Source organism: Hyaena hyaena, unplaced genomic scaffold, assembly GCF_003009895.1.
Source record: "Hyaena hyaena isolate Hyena2069 unplaced genomic scaffold, ASM300989v1 scaffold_369, whole genome shotgun sequence".
NCBI classification, from domain to species: Eukaryota; Metazoa; Chordata; class Mammalia; order Carnivora; family Hyaenidae; genus Hyaena; species Hyaena hyaena.
The window spans coordinates 1,001,667-1,022,096 of NW_024081000.1; the positions used below are offsets into that span (position 1 = coordinate 1,001,667).

At 40.0% G+C, this 20,430-nt stretch overlaps 1 protein-coding gene across 2 annotated transcripts in view; it reads right to left on the reverse strand.

The window, feature by feature from the left end:
- Positions 1 to 15,616, reverse strand: part of UBQLN1 (ubiquilin 1) — a 46,073-nt gene extending 30,457 nt beyond the window's left edge. The window contains exon 1 of one of the 2 annotated variants that reach the window (XM_039250407.1): positions 15,197 to 15,616. In XM_039250407.1, the coding sequence (XP_039106338.1) occupies positions 15,197 to 15,376 (180 nt within the window). In that variant the 5' untranslated portion in view covers positions 15,377 to 15,616. The remainder of the gene's footprint in view (positions 1 to 15,196) is intronic. The other variant, XM_039250406.1, reaches the window with a different exon arrangement.
- Positions 15,617 to 20,430: the final 4,814 nt, after the last annotated feature.

Consider the following 20,430-nt stretch of genomic DNA (forward strand, 5'->3'; position numbering starts at 1 on the left):
AAAAAAAAAAAAAGATATACCTAAACCGTAAAGAAAAAGAAAAAAAAGAGAAGGGGTGTAACCAAAGAAAATTAGTGAGGCTATTCTAATCAACAAAATAGGCTTTAATACAAAAGCAACTAGGACATTTCAATATCCTCAAGTGCTCAACTCACAAGATAAAGCTTATAAAAAATAGACAAATCCAAAAGTAGTACAGTAAGATATTAGCACATTCACCTCAGTTACTGATAGAAAACAGCCCAAAAAACCCTACCCCCCCACCATAATTTGAACATAATTAACAATTGGAATGTATAGAACACTGCACTCAACAACTGCAGAATATACATCTTTTTAAAGTAACTTTGTAAAATTAAACATCATGTTGTACCATAAAGCAAGTCAACATATATTTCAAGTTAAAATCTTTCCAAACATGTACTATGACCACATGCAAATTAAACACTACCATGTAATAAACAGTACCAAAAAGGGAAATCAATAAAGTTTTGGTTCAACTGGAAAAGAGTTCCTAAGTGGTACCCAAAAAGATGTAACCATTAAAAAAAAATGCACAATAAATTGAACTATCATTAACAGAGATAAGCAACAGAGAGAAAATACCTACAACATCAACAACCAAGAGAGCTTGAATCCAGACTTTATAAAGGATGTGTACTAATCAGCAAGTCAAAACCCAATTAAAAAATTATCCAAAGACTAAAACAAAAAGTTTACAAAATAAAAGCTAAATGGCTAACACACAGGAAAAGATCCTAATCCTAGTTAATTAACAATCAGGTAACTTAAAATTAAAACCAGTGATACACTCGCAGAATGATTCGACTTAAAAGACCAGTAGAATGTTGTAGAGGATGTAGAGCAACTGGAATCCACATACGTTACTGGCAGAAACATAAATTGGTATGTTTTGGAAAAATATTTTCAAGTAGGAGCTGAATCTATGCTTACCATACTGACCCAACAATTTCACTTACGGTATTTTATCTAACAAATTTTGCTATACCAAAAGACATGTTCAAGGAAATTCAAACCAGTATTCTTTGTTATTAGCCCAAAACACTAAGCAATCCAACTGTTCTTTAACTATAGAACAATTGTGGTATACTTAACAAGATATTACACACAAATGACAACAAATGAACTACAGCCACATGTCATCATGGATCCTTCAATGCAGAGCAAAACCCAATCACGAATGAAGATAAGCTGTGTGATTTCATGTATATATAAAATTTATATAAAGGGAGAGGCAAAATCCATAATGTCATAAGTGAGGATAGTGGTTACCTTTGGGAGAAGGTGGTGATTATAAGGGATCGATTACAAGGTGACTTCTGAGGGATTGGACCTTCGGGCTAATACATGAAACTGTACATTCATGATGGGTGCATTCTCTGTACTTTACGTCAATTAAAAATAGGTTTAAAAGTTTACTGTGAATGCCCTACACATAAGAAACAGCAGGAAATCAAAACATAGGAGACCAACTTTCCTGGGCATTCCAATTTCAAATGACTCAACTGGCCAGGAAGCTAACATGTATACCTTGTCTGTGGTAGGTCATCTGAAAAGAACTGAAGATGAAGATGCTCTAGTTTTAGGTAGTAGACCAGAGTAGATATAAGACATAGAAATCACAACAGAGATGATCACCCAAAAATAAGACCTGGTCACCCATGAGCATCATATCTGGCAAAGACACTTAGGACAGGTTATACAAAACAGTCATAACCTCAAAAGCTTATAGAACAGCAGTGAATAGTTCACTTGAGCCCTTAGTAATATTTAAGGACTGGAATCTTCCTAACATCTGTATCTGAAGGATAATCAGAACTTTCTGGACAGACTAGATGCGTGATACACCGTTGAAAAAGCATTTACATGAATCATTATTTGATTAAGCAGCAAAAATGTGCCTGGCACTATACACACATTATCTCATTCAATCCTCACAACAAAACCTCCAGAAACCAAACCAGTCCTGACAGACCCATTAAAAAACACTTTCTCTCACAGAATTCAAGCACTGTTGAAATAGGATTCTCCGTAGAACTCTTGGTTCTCAGAGGCACCTGAGGCCAATTCAAGTAGGAGATCAAAGCACTTCATAGTCAAACTTGGAAAACATTATGTTAGAAATGGTGACAGAGTTCAACTATACCTCTAGTACTATACAAAGAGAAACTATAGAATCTACCAATCATAATCCAGTTCTTATAAAAATAAATTTTAATTTTGAATCAATGTCAAACAACTGAGATATAAGAACCACTATAAACCCAATGAAGAGATTAGTCTAACACTACAGAAGACTAAAGTGACTTTTTTTTTTTTTAATATTTTTATTTATTTCTAGGAGAGAGAGAGACAGCGTGAGCAGGGGAGGGTCAGAGAGAGAGGGAGATACAGACTCTGAAATAGGCTCCAGGCTCTGAGCTGGCAGTCAGCACAGAGCCCGACGCGGGGCTCGAACCCACGAACCGCGAGATCATGACCTAAGCGAAAGTCGGACGCTTAACCGACTAAGCCACCCAGGCGCCCCTAAAGTGACTATTCTAAATAAATTACCCAAAGCTTGGAATAAACTAGCAAAAGCCAAGGTATTAACAATTCACTTCAGCTGCCTGCCACTCCATTTAAAATAAAAGTGAATAAACCTTACTTTTTTAATTGTACCATTTCAAACAGCTATGATATGCTTTTCCAACACTGTATGCTGTATTTTAGAAAACTCTAATCCAAATATGATCAATGTTAAACAACGTTATGTTTTATTAAAGGGCCAAAAACTCTGCATACTTCAGATTTTCTTAAACTCCTATTCTGCACCATTTACGTAGAGGGCAATAGTTTCAGCTTATAGTGGCTTCAAATTTTCCAAAATATTTCTAACATTTGAAGTTTTACCTCCATGTCTGTTTTATTTACTACACTTTCACTGAACAAGAGAAAACCACAGGGTAAGCGTTATTGACAGAAAAATAAATACGAGAGCCTGGGTGGCTCATTAGGTTAAGCGTTCAACTTCAGCTCAGGTCACAATCTCACGGTTCATAAGCTCAAGCCCCATGTTTGGTTCTGTGCTGACAGTTCGGAGCCTGGAGCCTGCTTCAGATTCTCTCTGATTCGCGCGCGCTCTCGCTCTCTCTCTCTCTCTCTCTCTCTCTCTCTCTCTCCCCCTCTCTCCCTCGGTCCCTCCCCCACTTGTGCCTGGTCTCTCTCCCTCTCTCAAAAATAAACAAACATTAAGAAAAATAGCAATCTTGAAATTGTCAAAGCTGTTTTAGACAGTCCACAGATACTATTCCTCTGCAGCAACATAAAACTTATGTAACAAATTATATAAAATGTTTCCATCTATCTAGGGAAGAATCTTCTCCATATAGAAAAGATTTTTGTAATTTCCTTTAGTTATTTCTAGACTATCTAGATAGATATTCCTATTTTTGTCTTCAGGCCCACGTGGCAACCACTAACTCAAAATGAAAAATATATGCTAGCATAGGCCTCTAAAGATCCATATTCCCTAGAAGTTTCCAATTCTTCTCTTGCATTGACAACCTACAGTAATAACCAATAGGCCAAACCGTTGAAAACTTACAAGAACTAGACATTTTACCAATAACCAGAAGAATCAAAATTCTAACATGCTTCAAATAATTTAAGTTAATGGTTTGAAATCAACCCAGCATGTACAAAACAGTCAGTAGCCACTTCTTGCAACATCATCCAAAGTCAGGTGTTTTCACATCAATCGATTCTCCAGCTAATTGAAGTTTACCCCTGTGTGATCACCGAAATTATTTTATTCTACTGAATATAACTTTTTCATAGTGCTGAGTTTCTGTTGCATATATCAACTGCTGTTCTGCAATATAGTGAGACCATTCCAGACTCACTCTTAAGGGGTCCTGTATCTGCTTTTTCACCAGACTGTCGATTCTTGTCAGCATACTTCCTCTTTCTCTAAATTTGCTATGTTTAATCAGGGGAGGAAGAGACAAATAAGTAATCAAGAATTAAAGACCCATATAAAGTAGAATGCTGAGTTAATTTGAAATACTGAAGTGAAATGAAAATGTATGTTTTAGTATATCAACTTTTATGATAACAATCTCAGCTGTTCACTTGATTCCCTATCCTTGACTGACTAGAGGAAGGAAATGAAACACACACTCAGGGTTGCAGTGAGGGGGGTGGGAGGACATAAGAGATAAGAAACAAAGAATGTTTCTGAAACATTTAGACCTGAATTCAAATCTTGGTTTTGCCACTTAGAAGTTGTGACCTTGAGATTGTTAAGTATCTCTCACCTGAGGTTTCCTCATCAGTAAAATGGAGATAGTATTTATTCTGTAGGGTTGATGGGAGAATTAAGACATATATGTAAAATGCCTGGGGGCATAGTACTCACACACACACTCTCTACATTCTAACCTAATTATGTGAGAATAAACTGATTTATAACATTTAAAATTAAGTTAATCTGATTTTAAGTTAGCTAAAAGAAACACTATGATCCTCTACAAATACCCCAATCCAAACTTGCCTTTTACCTTGCGGGTGGGGGGGGAGACAAAAAACCAAGTGGAAACACTGCAACCTTTAAAAAGAAGCTCTGAATATTAAAACATACATATTAATTGTATCCCTCGCAGAACCACATATTAATAGCATTCAGCAAGATTTTTTTACATAGTTATCTGAATAATATACTGCATTCAAACATTTGCTATTTGTTTTCTAAGTCACGTCTTTCAATCAGTTCCTCATTCAATATTACTATATCTCTTGGAAAAAATCCATACTCAATAAATCATCTTATGTAACAGCTCATCCAGTTATCACTCTCCAAATACCTGAGGTCTGAGTAACCCTGTTAGTATTCTCATTAAAAACCATTCTATAAATCTTACACAAGGATGTCAAATATGAGAAATAACTAGAGACACAAGCAGCTACATGGGAAAAGGGCACCTTCTTAGAAAATTGAACACTTGGCCATAAACATTATGGTACATTATTCATAAAATGCACTATTTTTAAGACTTTTTATGATTTAAATCTGACAAAGAATAGCAAACTAAATGTTTGATTGCTCACATGCTAGAATACTATTAAAGCTTCCTTCTACTGCAAAAAAATACAACTCCATTCACTGGCAAACGAAAGGGTGCAGAGGGAAATGAAACCAATACAAGTAGAGCATATAAATCTGACCCAGGTACTTTATACTTATTACCTCATGAAACCCTCCAAACAATCTAGTGAAGCAAGTATTATACCACATGTTTAAAATGTTGCCAATGAGGCTAAAAGGGAAAGCACCTTGCTCAAAGATCTCTCCAATTCCAGAGTTCATGTTCTCTCCAAAATGCAGGCCACATTTCAATATACTTAAATTAATATGCCAATATACATTTCCCCCTTTCTCAACATACTAACAAAAATTTTATGAATAATAAATAAATAATAGTGGAGTAAGTTCCACATATGCCAATAGGGAATGAAAGACCACAAACAAGTAAAAAGAGACTAAAGTGTGGGTAATGATCCATCTGTTTAACAAGAATAGAAAATTACATATAAGTACACAGAGATAAATTCTTTTCTGGACAGAATCTCCGAGAGTTTAAAGGCTATAAAATTTTTTAGCAAAAATCATTACACCCGCATCTAGAATCTATCTAATAGCAGCCGCTTAACCAGTAATAAGTAAACCAAGCAGTCTCTGTTGTCCTATCTATAAGACATCAAACTAGCTCATAATAGCAGAAATTCACTTGGAAAAAACAGAGTTCAGATCTTCTGAGGTAATGAAAATATTTTGCAAAAGAGGAAGACACATAAACACTTTATCATACTCATAATGAATGGAATGTTCTGTATCCCAAAACTTTCTGCATCATATTTATAGATGACATTAGCTTTAGTCCCTAAAAAAATTCCAATCCTAAGTTAAGGAAAAATACATTTAAATAGTGGAAGCTGTTCTCACATTAAAAACAACAGAAATAATGCCATTAGACATTTAATAAAACTAAAAATAAACATGTTTTTGTAAGTAAACCACAGTTTAAAATATCCTCAAATGAGTACAAAATATTGCAAATAAATCTTGCTCGCTCAATAAATGCCAGTATTACTCAATGTGTCAAGTATCATGGGATTAGGAGGTAAGCAAAACAGCCCCTACCCCTGCAAATTCAGTATGGGGTAGGGAGGATAAAGTCCGTATAATCAAAAAACGGTTATCATAATTATAATTGTTGATCACATTTAGATTGGCAAGTCCAAACTCTGGTAAACTAGCATTTAAATAAATTTTAATCACTGTATTGTACACCTGAAACTAACATGCTAACTAAACTGTAGGTTAACTAACTGGAATTTTAATAAAAACTGTAAATAAACTCAAAGGCTGAAAAACCAGCCAGAGAAAAGTCCAGGCACCCTGGAGTAGTAGTTAGGTGCAGGCTCCAAAGTTAGTCACTGGGTTTGAATCTAGAGTCTACTATTTAATGGGTAAATGAATTTGATCACATTATTAACCTAGAATGCTTCTTCATTAAAAAAAAAAAGGGGGGGGTTAGTAATAACACTATCATCATAAAGCTGTGAAAACTTGGGGCTCCTGTGTGGCTCAGTGGACTTGATTTCGGCTCAGGTCATGATCTCACAGTTTGGAACACGGAGCCCCATGTTGGGCTCCAAGCTGACAGCTCAGAGCTTACTGGGATCCTCTCTTTCTGTCCTTCCCCTGCTCGGGCATGCAAAGGCACGTGCGCTCTCTCTCAAAATAAATAAATCAACATTTAAAAAACAAATAAAGTTGTGAAAAAATATTTAAAAATGGTAATGAATGCATTACACCTTGATACACCTAGAATAAATACTATTAGGTTACTATCATTAACATCATCGGCAAAGGCCCAGAGAGGCAAAGAGCTAGTGAGTGATATTTGGAGAAAAGACATACAGATGGCTGAAATGCAGCAAATAATAGAAAGGAGATAAGTAGGGAGCAAAACATGAAGACTCTATTAGCCGTGCTATGTAATTCAGAAGCCTCTAGCCATGTGTGGCTAGTCCAAATTGAGATGTGCTGTAAGTATAAAATATACACCAAATTTTAAAGATTATGAAAAAAAAGCTAAAATATCTCATTTTAAGGTCTATTTACATGTTGAAATAATATTCAGGATATACTGGGTTAAATAAAACATTATTAAAATTACAATATCCAAAAGGTGGACCAATGCAAGTGTCCATCAATTGATGAACAGACAAAATGTGGCAAGTACATACCATAAAGTGTTATTCAGCCTTAAAGAGGAAGGAAATTCTAACATCTGCTACAACAATGATGAAACTTGAGAACATTCTACAAAGTGAAATAAGTCTTAAAAGGACAAATACTTTTGATTCCACTTTTATGAGATACCTAGAGTAGTCAAATTCAGAGACAGAAAGTAGGATGCTTGTTGCCAGCGGCTGGTGGGAGGGGAATGGGGAGTTACTGTTTAAGAACTATAAAGTTATTGTTTAATAAGGTACAGTTTTACAAGATGAAAAGAATTCTGTAGATGGATAGTGGTAATGGTTGCACAAAAATGCCACTTAACTGTATACTTACAAATGGTTGCGTGTATTTAAGGGACACTTAGGTGGCTCAGTCAGCTGAGCATCCAACTTCATCTCAGGTCATGATCTTATGGCTCTATTGACTTCGAGCCCCACAATGGGCTCTGGGCTGACAGCTCAGAACCTAGAGGAGCCTACTTCCCGTTCAGTGTCTCACTCTTCTCTCTGCCCCTCCCCCACTTATGTTCTGTCTCTCTCTCCCTCAAAAATAAACATTAAAAAGAACTATTAAAAATGGTATGTGTTTTGGGGCGCCTGGGTGGCTTAGTCGGTTAAGCGTCAGACTTTCGCTTAGGTCATGATCTCACGGTTCGTGGGTTCGAGCCCCGCGTCGGGCTCTGTGCTGACTGCCAGCTCAGAGCCTGGAGCCTGTTTCAGAGTCTGTGACTCCCTCTCTCTCTCTGACCCTCCCCTGCTCACACTGTCTCTCTCTCTCCTAGAAATAAATAAAAATATTAAAAAAAAAATGGTGTTTTAACCACAATAAAAAAATTTCACTTCTCTTTTAAGTGACTATGAAAAAAACAAATTACATGAGGCTTACATTAAATTTCTACTGAACAGCACTATACTTAAGCCATGGTAAAATGTTCTGGTGAGCAAGGTTTTGAGCACTAATATGACAAGATCTAGAACAGTAAGCCCTAATGCCCCAAGGCAGAAGTCAGCAAACTTTCTGTAAAGGACTAGCAAAAAAATATTTTCAGTTCTATGGACCATACAGTCACTCTGAAAGCAATCATAAATAATAACATAAGTAAACAGACAGAGGCCCACTAAAATAGAGCCTCCAATGATATATATGGATACCGTCAGGCACTATATAGATACCTTAAGGCAGGTATCTATGTATCTTTTTTTTTAATTTTTTAAATGTTTCTATTTCTGAGAGAGCGAGCGAGAGAGAGAGCGTGAGCATGGGAGGGTCAGAGAGAGAGGGAGATAACGGAATCTGAAGCAGGCTCTAGGCTCTGAGCTAGCTGTCAGCACAGAGCCTGATGCACGAACCATGAGTTCATGACCTGAGTGGAAGTTAGACGCTTAACTGACTGAGCCACCCAGGCGCCCCAGGTATCTGTATATCTTAAGGTATCTATCCACTGTAATCAATGGCTCCTACCAGCTCAGACTGCTAAATTTTTAGGAATTTTGAGAGCCAGTTTTATTATTGGTAGCTTAACATCTGCCAAGGTAAGAGCATTTACACCATGATAATCAGCAAACACTACAATTTAGTGCTGATTTTCCTGAGGAAGTAGTTGATAAACACTTACCAGAACACCACTGACTCTACTAACTTCTTTACTATGCATTTAAAATTATATTACTTATGAACCATCTTTGAGAAAAATGGATAGTCATAAAACAGTCACTCTGTGTTCTGTGGTTCAGATAGAGATGACCAGCTAAAAAAGGCTGTTCTAGAAGAATTATGTTCCAGCAACCAGAAACGAGTGTACATTCTGAAGCACTCAAGAGTTGTGCTTGGAAAGTGGTAACCTAAGGGAAGAGCAGTTGAAGACACAGCTGCAAGGAGGGCAGGAAGCCATGAGGTTATGTATATACTGCACCCAAAAGAGGCTCAATAACTGGCAGTTATTATTAAATACGTATTATTGTGCAAAATGGTCTAGATACATTTGTAAACAAATTATTTACTGAGCCCAAACTATGTGCTAGGCTTTGATAACATAAATGGTGAACACAGATTGTCTTTAATATTAGAAATATTATTAATCAAATAATCACATAAATACTACATTTTGATGAATTATGACCAAAAACCAGAGTGCTGTCAGAAATACAACAGGGTATCCCGATCTAGTCTAGACAATCAAGGATACTTCTCTGAGAAAGTGATCTTTGCACTGAGATTAAGGGATGAGTGGGAACAGGCAGAGGAGGTGGCATTCCAGGTAGTGAGAACAAACTGCAAAGAAGTCCTGAGGCAAGAAAATGATTTAACAGGTCAAGGAACTAAAAAGTCAGTATGACAAGAGCCAAGTGACTAAGGAAGAACACATCAGAATGGACAGGAAGCCAGAACTCAGATCCTGCTGACAGCTGTGGAAGAGAAAACTCCCCCACCTGACCATTTCCCACCAACTTTGGGTCAGTGGATCAGGCACAGGGTACAGGATCAGGGGTGGGCTCTTCTGATGGGAGAGCACATAGGGCCTCAAGGCCATGTTATCTAAGATCAATGGGGAGCTATTAGTTTCAAGTAGAGGGTAACATGATCTGATTATTTTCAGAGACTGCTGTAGGAATGAATGTCTGGGGGCGGGGGGAGGCAGAGAAGTGGGGAGACTCACCACCAAGCTACTAGTTTCTAGACAAGAGGAAATGGCAACTTAGTGAAGTCGATCCTCAAACTTTTAAGAACCTATTTAATCTATTAGATACTCTACTTATAGCAATTTTTGGTCTTATACCACTCAGAAATTTGAAACCTGAGTTTTTGTTTAGGCAGGTTATATCTACTAATGTTTGCTATACTAAAAATTAAAACTGAAGCATCTTCAAAAATACCCATTTAAAAATAACAATAAACTCATTACATGTCAATATAACTAACATTCTTATAAAAAGTAACTATATTTCCCCAGTGTAAAGAGTGGCAATGGTTTTAAATTTTTGCAGATCACTTTAGTCTCAGAAGACAACTGGATTTTCACATCTGTTGCAATATCTCACATCTTACAGCTTCTGAAAAAGTGTTGTGGATTTGTGAGAGAATTAAAGTGAAAAATACAAATAAAAGAATTATTAGGAAAACAATTTTGATCTTATGGTCCTCTTAGAAGGGTATTGGGAACCCCCCTCAGACCACACTGAGAACTGCTGCTTGTGTAATAGGAAGCCAAATAATCACAGCGAGATACCACTTCACAGCAACTAGGATGTTGATAACAAAGACAGACAATAACAAATGTTACAGGGAATGGAATCCTCATGCATAGCTGGTGAAGTATAAAATGGTACAGCCACTTGGAAAACAGTTTGGCAGTTCCTCAAAAAGTTAAACATAGAGCTACAACATGACCCAGCAGTTCCACTCATAGTACACACTCAACAAAACACACGTCCACACAAAAACTTCTGAGTTATTAAGAGAACATTATTTAGAATGGTCAGAAAGAACCACCACCACCCAACTGTTCATTAACTGATGAATGGAGAAATAAAATGTGATATATGCCCATAAAATGGAATATCATTCAGCAATAAAAAGGGAGTACTGATAAATGACATAACACGAAGGCACTTTGCTAAGTGATAGAAGCCAGGCACGGGTTTTCAAAATCTGCTGTATTTTTACACTTTCAGCACATTTCAGACCAGTTCTACCATATTTTAAGCATTCAACAGTCAGATGTGGCTGGTAGTACGACAGTGAGTGCAGTTCTAGGTCCACCATAAAGTACAATGTTAAACGTTTATGATAAAGACCCTGATAACACTGCAATTTCCCTTAGCAAGAAAAGGCTCAATTTTATGCAATACAGTATTTGTTATATTTAAGCATCTTAGTATTTTTCTAGAAGTTTCAAGTGATGAAAAAAATTTTTAAGTTTATTTTTTTTTATGTTTATTTATTTCTGAGAGAGAAAGACAGAGCATGAGTGGGGGAGGAGCAGGGAGAGGGAGATACAGAATCCGAAACAGGCTCCAGGCTGTCAGCACAGAGCCTGACGCGGGGCTGGAACTCAGAACTGCGAGATCATGACCTGAGCCAAAGTTGGCGCTCAACCGACTGAGCCACCCAGACACCCCGAAGTTTATTTGAGAGAGAGAAAGAGAGTGCACGCTCATAAGCAAAGAGTAGGGACAGAGTGATAGAGAGAATCCCAAGCAGGCTCTGTGTAAAGCCCAATGCGGGGCTTGATCTCGCGAACTATGAAATCACAACCTGAGCCAAATTCTAGACTGACACACCACCCTGGTGCCCTGAAAATGTTTTCTAAAACTTCAATGTTTGTTGCCTGAATATTTCAGGTAACTGTATTTCAAAATCTTACACTATAACCTAGAGGGCTACAAAATCCCAGAACGAACTAGTTAGATGTTCCCTGGAAGCTCCCGTCCATTCTCTGCACTAATTTTAATGACTCACTGACACACACTCTCGGTCACCCCCATTCTGGACTTCATCTCACTTGTTGACACTTGGAAGTCTTCAAACTGCTTCCGATAGGGGAAAATGAATAACTGATAGAAAAATAATCTCATACACAGGGACTTCGTGCCACTACACACTTCAACTTTTTTTTTTTAATTTTTTAATGTTTTATTTATTTCTGAGAGAGAGAGAGAGAGAGAGAGACAGTGTGAGCAGAGGAGGGTCAGAGAGAGAGGGAGATATAGAATCTGAAACAGGCTCCAGGCTCTGAACTAGCTGTCAGAGCCCGACGCGGGGCTCGAACGCACAAACTGTTGAGATCATGACCTGAGCTGAAGTTGGACGCTTAGCCGACTGAGCCACACAGGTGCCCCTCAACTATTTTTTAAATCCCCTTACTTATATAAACCCCTTAGCAAAACCACCCTGAAACACACAGTTAAGTTTATATTCTAACTACCCTTAATTTGAAATTTAAACATTACTCAATTGACTGCTCAATGAAAAGTGAATGTCCCTTTAATTTTAAACAAGTGTTATTATCAAACTCAAACAAGTAACATTAAATACCAACTGTATTAAGGTATCCTGTTTCTGCCTGTTGGTTATATACACAGGTTCAAACAGAACCTGAGAATAAAACAGGAAAATTAGTTACCGCCTGACAACATATTTTACAACTGACCCAGAAAGCTTAATTTTATGCAGCCAATTATTAGAACATTCATAGAAATACTTCTTCAGTATTAACAGAATTTACATTACACAGAAACACTTACTGGAAAAAGATTTCCAATTGTAGAATACGGAATTTGCCTGACAGAAAACCTACGCCTTCAACACTCCTTTTGCTTATCTTATCCTCTTTATCTCGAAGGTTAAACTTTCAATCTGAAAAATTTCCCCATTTTTTACTAAACATGGAATCTTAACATAATAAAATGTATTTTGATGACAAATTTTAATCTGTAACATATAGTTTGAATCTATTAAACCATCTAAGAAAAATTTAGGTTACAAAATGACATACTTTTTTGTGCTTCAAGTAGAGTTATAAATCATCTGAAAACTGCTTTTCTTATACTCACACTTTCTTGTGTTTTCCTTAACACATATAGTTAGACCCAAGACAGTTCAACTTGTCTTCAGGCTCTTGATGCAGTGTTATGTGTTTTATTATCATGTTTTCTGCTTCAATATAAAGCATTTTTCAGGATAAAAATTCAACTGCCATCAGAATAAGCTGCCTTGGAAGAGCTTTAATTTTATCGACATTTTACTTTGGTGAGAAGAATAAAATTAAAATTTCCACAAAATTTAAAATTCTAACTTCACCATCACAAAATGTAAAAACAATTCTACAGGGAGAATGTCATAAAGTGACTTAAATGAACTTTCCTACTTATAAAATATTGACTCTTTCTTAGCTTTTACAATAAAATGCCGAAAGCAGGTAGGAAGGTAGAGAGACCTGAACTAGGTACCCTAGAAATAAGGTCCTAGGGCTTCAAAAGGTAACAACACACAGGCTAAAAGAGGTAAAATGAAAAAGACCGACACTATCAAATGCTAGCGGGGATGCGGAGCAACAGGAACTCCCAGGCACCTTTGGTAGAACTGTAAGATGACAGAAGCTCTTTTTAAAAACCTAGTTGCTTATAAATCTAAACCTACAACTATCCTATCACCCAGTCATTCCACTTCTAAGTATTTTATAGGAGAAACACATCTGTTCAACAACAACAAAAAAGTTGTACAAGGATATTCACAGCAACCAACGACAGGCAACCCAGGCGGCCCTCAACAGGAGAGCAGAAATTATGGCATTTTCAGACAGTGAAAAACAAAGCAATAAAAAGGAATTGAAAGTATACACAAGAATTCATCTCAAAAGATTATGCTGACTGAAAAAACCTTACGTGAAGTTGGAGAACAGGCAAAACTAATGGTGAAAAAAAATCAAAACAGTGGTGGATGGGGGGGAATTACTGAAGGGGCTGGGAAAGACCAAGAGGGAATCTTCTAGTCAATTTTGGTCTATATCTTGATAAGTCTTTGAATTACAACAGGTGTATGTATGTATGCATGAAAAGCATTTAATGATATTTGCAACTTACTCAGAAACACATCCAAAAAATAAAAGGAAGTGATAAATGATTAGCTGTGTGATAGAGTAAATACAGCAAAGTGTCAATTGCAGGTGATGAACATGAGGAATGTTCACTGTACAATTCTTTCAACTTTCCTCTATGCTGGAAAATAAGAAATGTCAAGGGAAATTTTTATAGAATACAAAAAAAAGTCATTCAGAGTAAGTGGTAAGTTTCTCACTTGATGGCACCGTGTATTTAACTGCTTCACAAAACGCACCACGTTTCAGAACTATATAAACCAGTATTCCAATCTTTTACTGTCCCTGGAGGGAAACTTATAGGTACATTTCAGGAATTGTTTCCTCATAAACTGTTCGCATTATTTGAAATGATCAGGGATCCATTCAACAATTATGGGAAATGGTCTGGGATGTATATTCAACAAAAGGCTAAAACAAATTTGTTGAATTCTTCAAGACTCTTAATTTAACAGCAAAGTTTGTATGCTTGAACAAATTTCACGTAGTAAATTATTTGCTGATATTCTCCATTAACTCCAATTTTGTTCTTTTATTCGACTGCAACTGCTAATATCTGCAAAACGTGGCTATCATCCCTCTAAAATCAAACAAAAACCTTCCCGATGTCTGGCACCTAAGGGATGATAGATAAATATACTAGGAAGAAAACAGCAAGTCATCAATGAAAGTCATCCACCTTTCTCCTCGAGCCTAGTACTATTAAGATATGACTGAAAGCGATTTCTACGTCATGATTAATTTTTTTTCTTGAAGGCTGAAAGGAAAAATTGTAGCAATCAAAACGCAAAACTAAATGCACACGTGCTCCCCACCCCAAAATCTGCCTTAACCCACAAGCAAGTAAAACAATGAGCAGCCCCCTCCCCGTTTTTTTTGTTTTTTGTTTTTTCATTCAGGAGACAAAACCGCAGAGGAGGCTAGAGCGAACCCTCGCCCCAGCCCAGCCTCCACCCCGCCCGGAGCCCGGCGGTGGTCCCTTTCCTTTGTGAGGAGCCGGAGGGAGGCGGCGGGGGGCGGGGAGCTGGGGGAGGAGGCTGGTGGTCGGCGGACGCGGGAGCAGGAGGGCGCGGAAGGAAGCGGCGTCGGCGCGTCCCACAAACAGGCCGCGGGGCCCCGCCACAAGCCTCTGCGGTGTCCCAAGACGCACCTGGGTGCGATCTAATTCGGGAAGACACCCGCGAGAGGGGGCAGGCGCACCTCGGGGGCACGATCCCCTCCCAGGCCCTTCCAAAACCGTCTCCTCCCGCGCCGCCACCCCCACCCGGGCCCGAGGCCAGGACTGCCCTCACCTGCTGGACGGAGCTATTCTCGGGCACGGCGAACTCCTCCTTCTCCTTCGGGGTCTTCACGGTGACTTTCATGATCTTGGGCTCCGCGGAGGCAGCGGCCGCGGAGGCGCCGGCACCTTCGGCCGCGGCGGCGCTGTCCTGGGAGCTCGGAGGGCCGCCGCTTTCACCACTCTCGGCCATGGCGGCGGCGGCGGTGACTCAGGCGCGCTGGAGGGAGCGGGCGAAGAGGGGGAGCCAGCAGACGGCAGAGCCGGCCGGCCCGGGCAGCGGAGGATGCGGGACACGCCGCCTCGGTGACAACGGGTGCGGGCCCGCCCTGGCAGGCGAGGGGCCGCGGAGCTCGGTGTGGGCTCCGGCGCAGGCCCGGGTCGGGCGCTCGGCAGCCGCCGTGTGTTCAGACGCCGCTCGGTCGCAGCGACATCCGCAGCCGCCGCCGCTCTTCCTCCTCCCCGCCCCTCCCCCCACGTCCCTCGGCCGGCGCCGCGCGGGGCACGCCGGGTAACTCCGCTGGCTGCGTCGCCGAGTCATACCCGGCCGGCCCAGCGCCCAGCTCCGGCCGCCTTTCTTTCCCTCTCCCGCTCCATTACTCAGACGGTAGGCGCGGCCAGAGTGGAGGACTGAAAGCAAAGCGGGGCGGGAGAAGTCAATTCATTTCATTTCATTTCATCCCCTTCGCCACAAAAGTTAGGGAGGTCTGGGAAGCCCTGTAACGGCGCGCTGTGATGACCTCACGGCTAGCGAAATTACTAGAAAGGGGGCTCGACCACTGGGCGCTGAAGCCGCGGGTGCGCCTGCGCGCTGGCGGTCCAGGTCGTGTCCCCCGCCCCTTCGTACCTCGCGGTGGCCGGGCCCAGTTCCTTGGCGGCGTCACGCTCGCCTCGCCGGTGCGCGCACCCGGTACCTCGACGGGAGGGAGCAAAAATGCGGGCCAGGTGTGCGGGTACTTTCACGTCCTTCCGTTTGCCTACTTGTAGGATTTAAAATCCTTGATCTTACTGCCCCGTGCACGGGAGTTGGAAGCTAAATTAATGGAAGAACGATCGTCTTCGTAACGAAAGAGAAAATGGAGTAGAAGCCATAGCCACCCTGCGCAATCCCGCGCAGTCGTTGCTCTACGGCCGGGGCGTCCCGCCCTCGGGTCAGCCCGGTTTGGTCTGGCAATCAGGCCACCTCTGTTGACAGTGGCTCCTCCTGAAGCTCTGACAGCCCTGCGCGAGCGCCCCAAATTCTCTGTGAACACTCCCTCAGAAGATAAGGGACAGAAACAGGATGGTGCCCCCGGACTGCCCACCCAACTGGGGCAGTTTAATGTAGCTGAGGTGTCAGTTTACAGTCTATCAGATTAAAGTTACTGCTTTAGTTCAGACTTTAGTTGTCAGTAAAAGCAGTTGTTCAGAAATAATTTTCAGCATGCTATGAGTACAAATAAATACGTTCATTACTGATGAATTCCAGAGAATTCTGATTTTTGAAGTGACGTCATCATTTGTCTTTAACGATGACTTGCAAGGAATGTAGAACCCAGGACATTAATAAGTATTTATTAATCAGTATTGTGCAAAGTGGGCCCTGACAGCCCACTGTGACCCAAATATGCAAAGACACAGTCTGCATTTCTGTTTTTAAACAATCCAACTCTGTTCTGGGAATAAACACTGTCACAGCTTGAAGACTACCTTTCAGCAGACCCCCCTTTGAATGTGGGCGTAAGAGAAGCTCTGAAAGAATAAATTGCAATATAGACATCATTTGGCATCAGCTGAATTTCTGGCTGCATTGTTCAATAAAGCGAAGAGACTACACAAGGCTCTCTGCTGAAGGATACACACTGCTGAAGGGTGACTACTTGCACATGTCTAGATGTGAGGTAATCACTACGTCTCAAGGTAGAAAGTTCTATTGGACAACCAATCATTATCTCTAACCCTGCACTTACAGAATTGCTCTGTAATTCTCTGCGTCTAATTTCTAAAAAATGATGTATGTGCACAATTTATGAAATAAAATAATTTATCTCTAAGAACATACAGTATAGTTATTATGGCACTTTTTAGAAGTTATCCTTCCTTTTAAGGAACCATTAGCAGTGTGGGTATGGATAGAGATCAGTACCTTTTCAGAGAGGACTAGATAGTATGTTAGGCTTTGCAGGACATACGTGCTCTGTCTCTGCCCTTGTAGCACAGGTGGCCGTAGACAATACATCCATGAATAAGTGGCCGTGTTCTAAAACCAGTTAAAAAAACAAGCATAGGATCTGATTTGAACTACAGGATAGGACCTCATTGAAACCACAGGGTCTGCATGCCCACTTGAGGCATTTCCTTCTAAATGATTTTTTTTAATTCAGTGATCAGTCTGGAGAAAAATTACAAGAGCATACTTCATTTATTCTATAAACATTAAATGAGCATGATTAAGGCCAAATACTATGTTGAGAATACAAGACAAAGAAGACTCCATCTTTGTCCTCAGAAAACCTAGAGGCTGGTTGGATGGGCAGTAGAAGTGGGGGAGATCGCAGTGACATGCTGGCAAATGTTTAATGACCAACTTTCCAGAAAACGAGCTTTGATTTATAACATTTGTCAGTTTCCTTGATGTAAATATTTGCAAAACGGCCCATCTCAAGCTACCGACATGAGGTCCACTTGCTCACAAAATTCCTGAAACTTTACAGGTGAGTTTTCACAAGCTGACATGAGTCAGCTCCAACTGGATAGGTCCTAATAACCAAACTTCAAGTATAATGATAAAAGGTTATTATTTGCATGATAGAAGAATTCTTCCTTGATAAAATGAATCAATTCAAATTTCAAAAGTCAATTCAGCACAAATTTATTGAGCACACTTTTTTTTTTTTTTTTTTTTTTGAGAGGGCAGGGGTAGGGGCAGAGAGAGAATCCCAAACAGGCTCTGCACTGTCAGGTCACAAACCTGAGCCAAAATCAAGAGTGGGATGCTTAACTGAGCCACTCATGTATGCCAGGTCCAAGCTTCTTCACTAGAAATCAAAGCCTTTCACAAGTAACTCCTGGACTGTCTTTCAAGTTTCACTCCCATTACCCCATAGATACACTCCACTGCGGTCATACATGTTTATTACCATCTGTTGGAAGCACTTGGACATTATCCTTTTCTCACCTCTGATCATTCCTTTAAGTCATTAGACTCCCCCCCGCCAACATTGTGTCCATTATTGCTACCTCCTCTCTAAAACCTTCCTGAACACCCAGGCCAACAGAATCAATTTTTTTCTCTGATCCTCCACAATTACTAGAATAATTCGCTTACCAATTCATCACTTGTAACATAACTTATATTATCTAAAACTATTTCTCCCGCTGTCAGTCTAGTTCAGACGCTCATGACCTCTGGCCTAGATTACAGCAATAACCTCCTACAGAGTTTCCTCTGCCTCAGTGTAAAGTCTCTGTTCATCGGTTCCATTTTCTCCCACTAAGCTTTGGTTATGATACCTGGGAAAAGATTTTCATTAGCTCTCACCAAAGTTTTAGAATAATATCTAAATTTTGTGCCATGGTGTTCAGGGCCCTTTCTGGCCCAGAGACCTTGCTTTTCATTCATATCTTCTTCCCAACTGAGCAAGTCCACTAAGCTCTCCAAACTTGTCCTGCACTTTCCTGCCTCATGGCTTCAACGCAATATTTTCACTGCAAGTAGAAATTCTTCCCTCTCCTGCTGACTCCATTGTTTTACCCAACCTTGTTGCGTCTACTGAAATGTGAGTTTCCCTAACAATTTATACCTGATAACCTTTTCATTAGAAATTTTCTCTAAATACTCTGTATTTCCATATAGCTTTATTACTTTTATGGTGTCATGCCTTGTGTTACACTGAATTGTGTGTTTATCTCCTTTATTAGACAAGGTCCTTGAAAACAGGGATCGAGTCTTAAGCATTATATATACCGGCCAGTGCTCAAACTACTTTCTTGGCATGAGAGCACTTACCATTGAACTGAATTGTTGTTTCTACTAGAGAGGAAATTCATTTGGAGCAATAGATAATTTTATACACCTTTGTCTTTCCCAAGATTTATGGCATAGTGACACATAGAAAGATAATAGATCTGTACGTACATACCTTGAAACTTCTTTGCAACAGATTCAGAAGAAGGAAACATTATTCACTCCTGCTTGGAGTCAGAAGTTTGAAGGAGATGATTTGAGCCAGGCCTTAAGGAATGTATATGATTTTGTTAAGTGTGTTAAGAGGGGCAGCATCGTGAGAAAGTCACAATGGTGAGAAATAAATATCTTCTGGAGCGCTGATCTCAAAGTGTGGTCCACAGCCTAGGAACGATCTGCAACTATCTCCAGGACTGCTTTGAAATCAAAAAGAATGGAGTAAAACATTCAGTGAGTTTCTGAGCCTTAGGACTGAGGAAGAAGTGGTAGCGGTGAGAGGTGCTTACTTTATTAGTTTGCCAACTGAAGCTGTAGACCACTGGGTGGAATCCAGCCACCACAAGCTTTGAAAAAAAGCTGCCAAGTAGGATCCCGCCGCTGTGCCAGGCACTCCATAATATATAGAAGCAGAGAGAGGGCCAGAAGTACACAGAGAGGGAGATACGGCAGGCTTCCGAAGACTACCCCTTGGTCCTTATGTTGTTCTAGTCTCACTATATTTTTACTTTGTATTTTGAAATTATTACAGAATCATCGAAAGATGCATAAATAGTATAAAAAGTCCCAGGTACCCTTCACCCAGCTTCCCCGCAGTGGTGACATCTTAAATTGTTGTATCATATCAAACTAGGAAATTGACCTCAACTGGACTGCATGCTGTATTCAGTTTTCACCATATTTTTTAACCTGCATTCATTTGTGCATGGGTGTGTGTTTGTGTGGGTCTGTGCAGTTTTATCCAATGTATAGGTTTGGGGAACCATAACCACAGTCAAGACACAGAATGATTCTACCACCAGCCTCACTTTTTAAAAAGTTCACCTTTTATTATTTTTAAAGTAATCTCTATACCCAACGTGGGGCTCAAATTCGTGGCCTCCAGACTACCAACTGAGCCATCAGGCACCACAGTCTCACTACTTTTTTTTTTTTAATATTTAAGAGAAAGAGAGAAAGAGAGCACTAGTGAGGGAGGGACAGAGAGAGGGGAAAATAAAAAATCTGAAGCAGGCTCCATGATGACAGCAGAGAGCCCAATGCAGGGCTCGAACCCATGAGCTATGAGAGCTTGACCTGAGCCA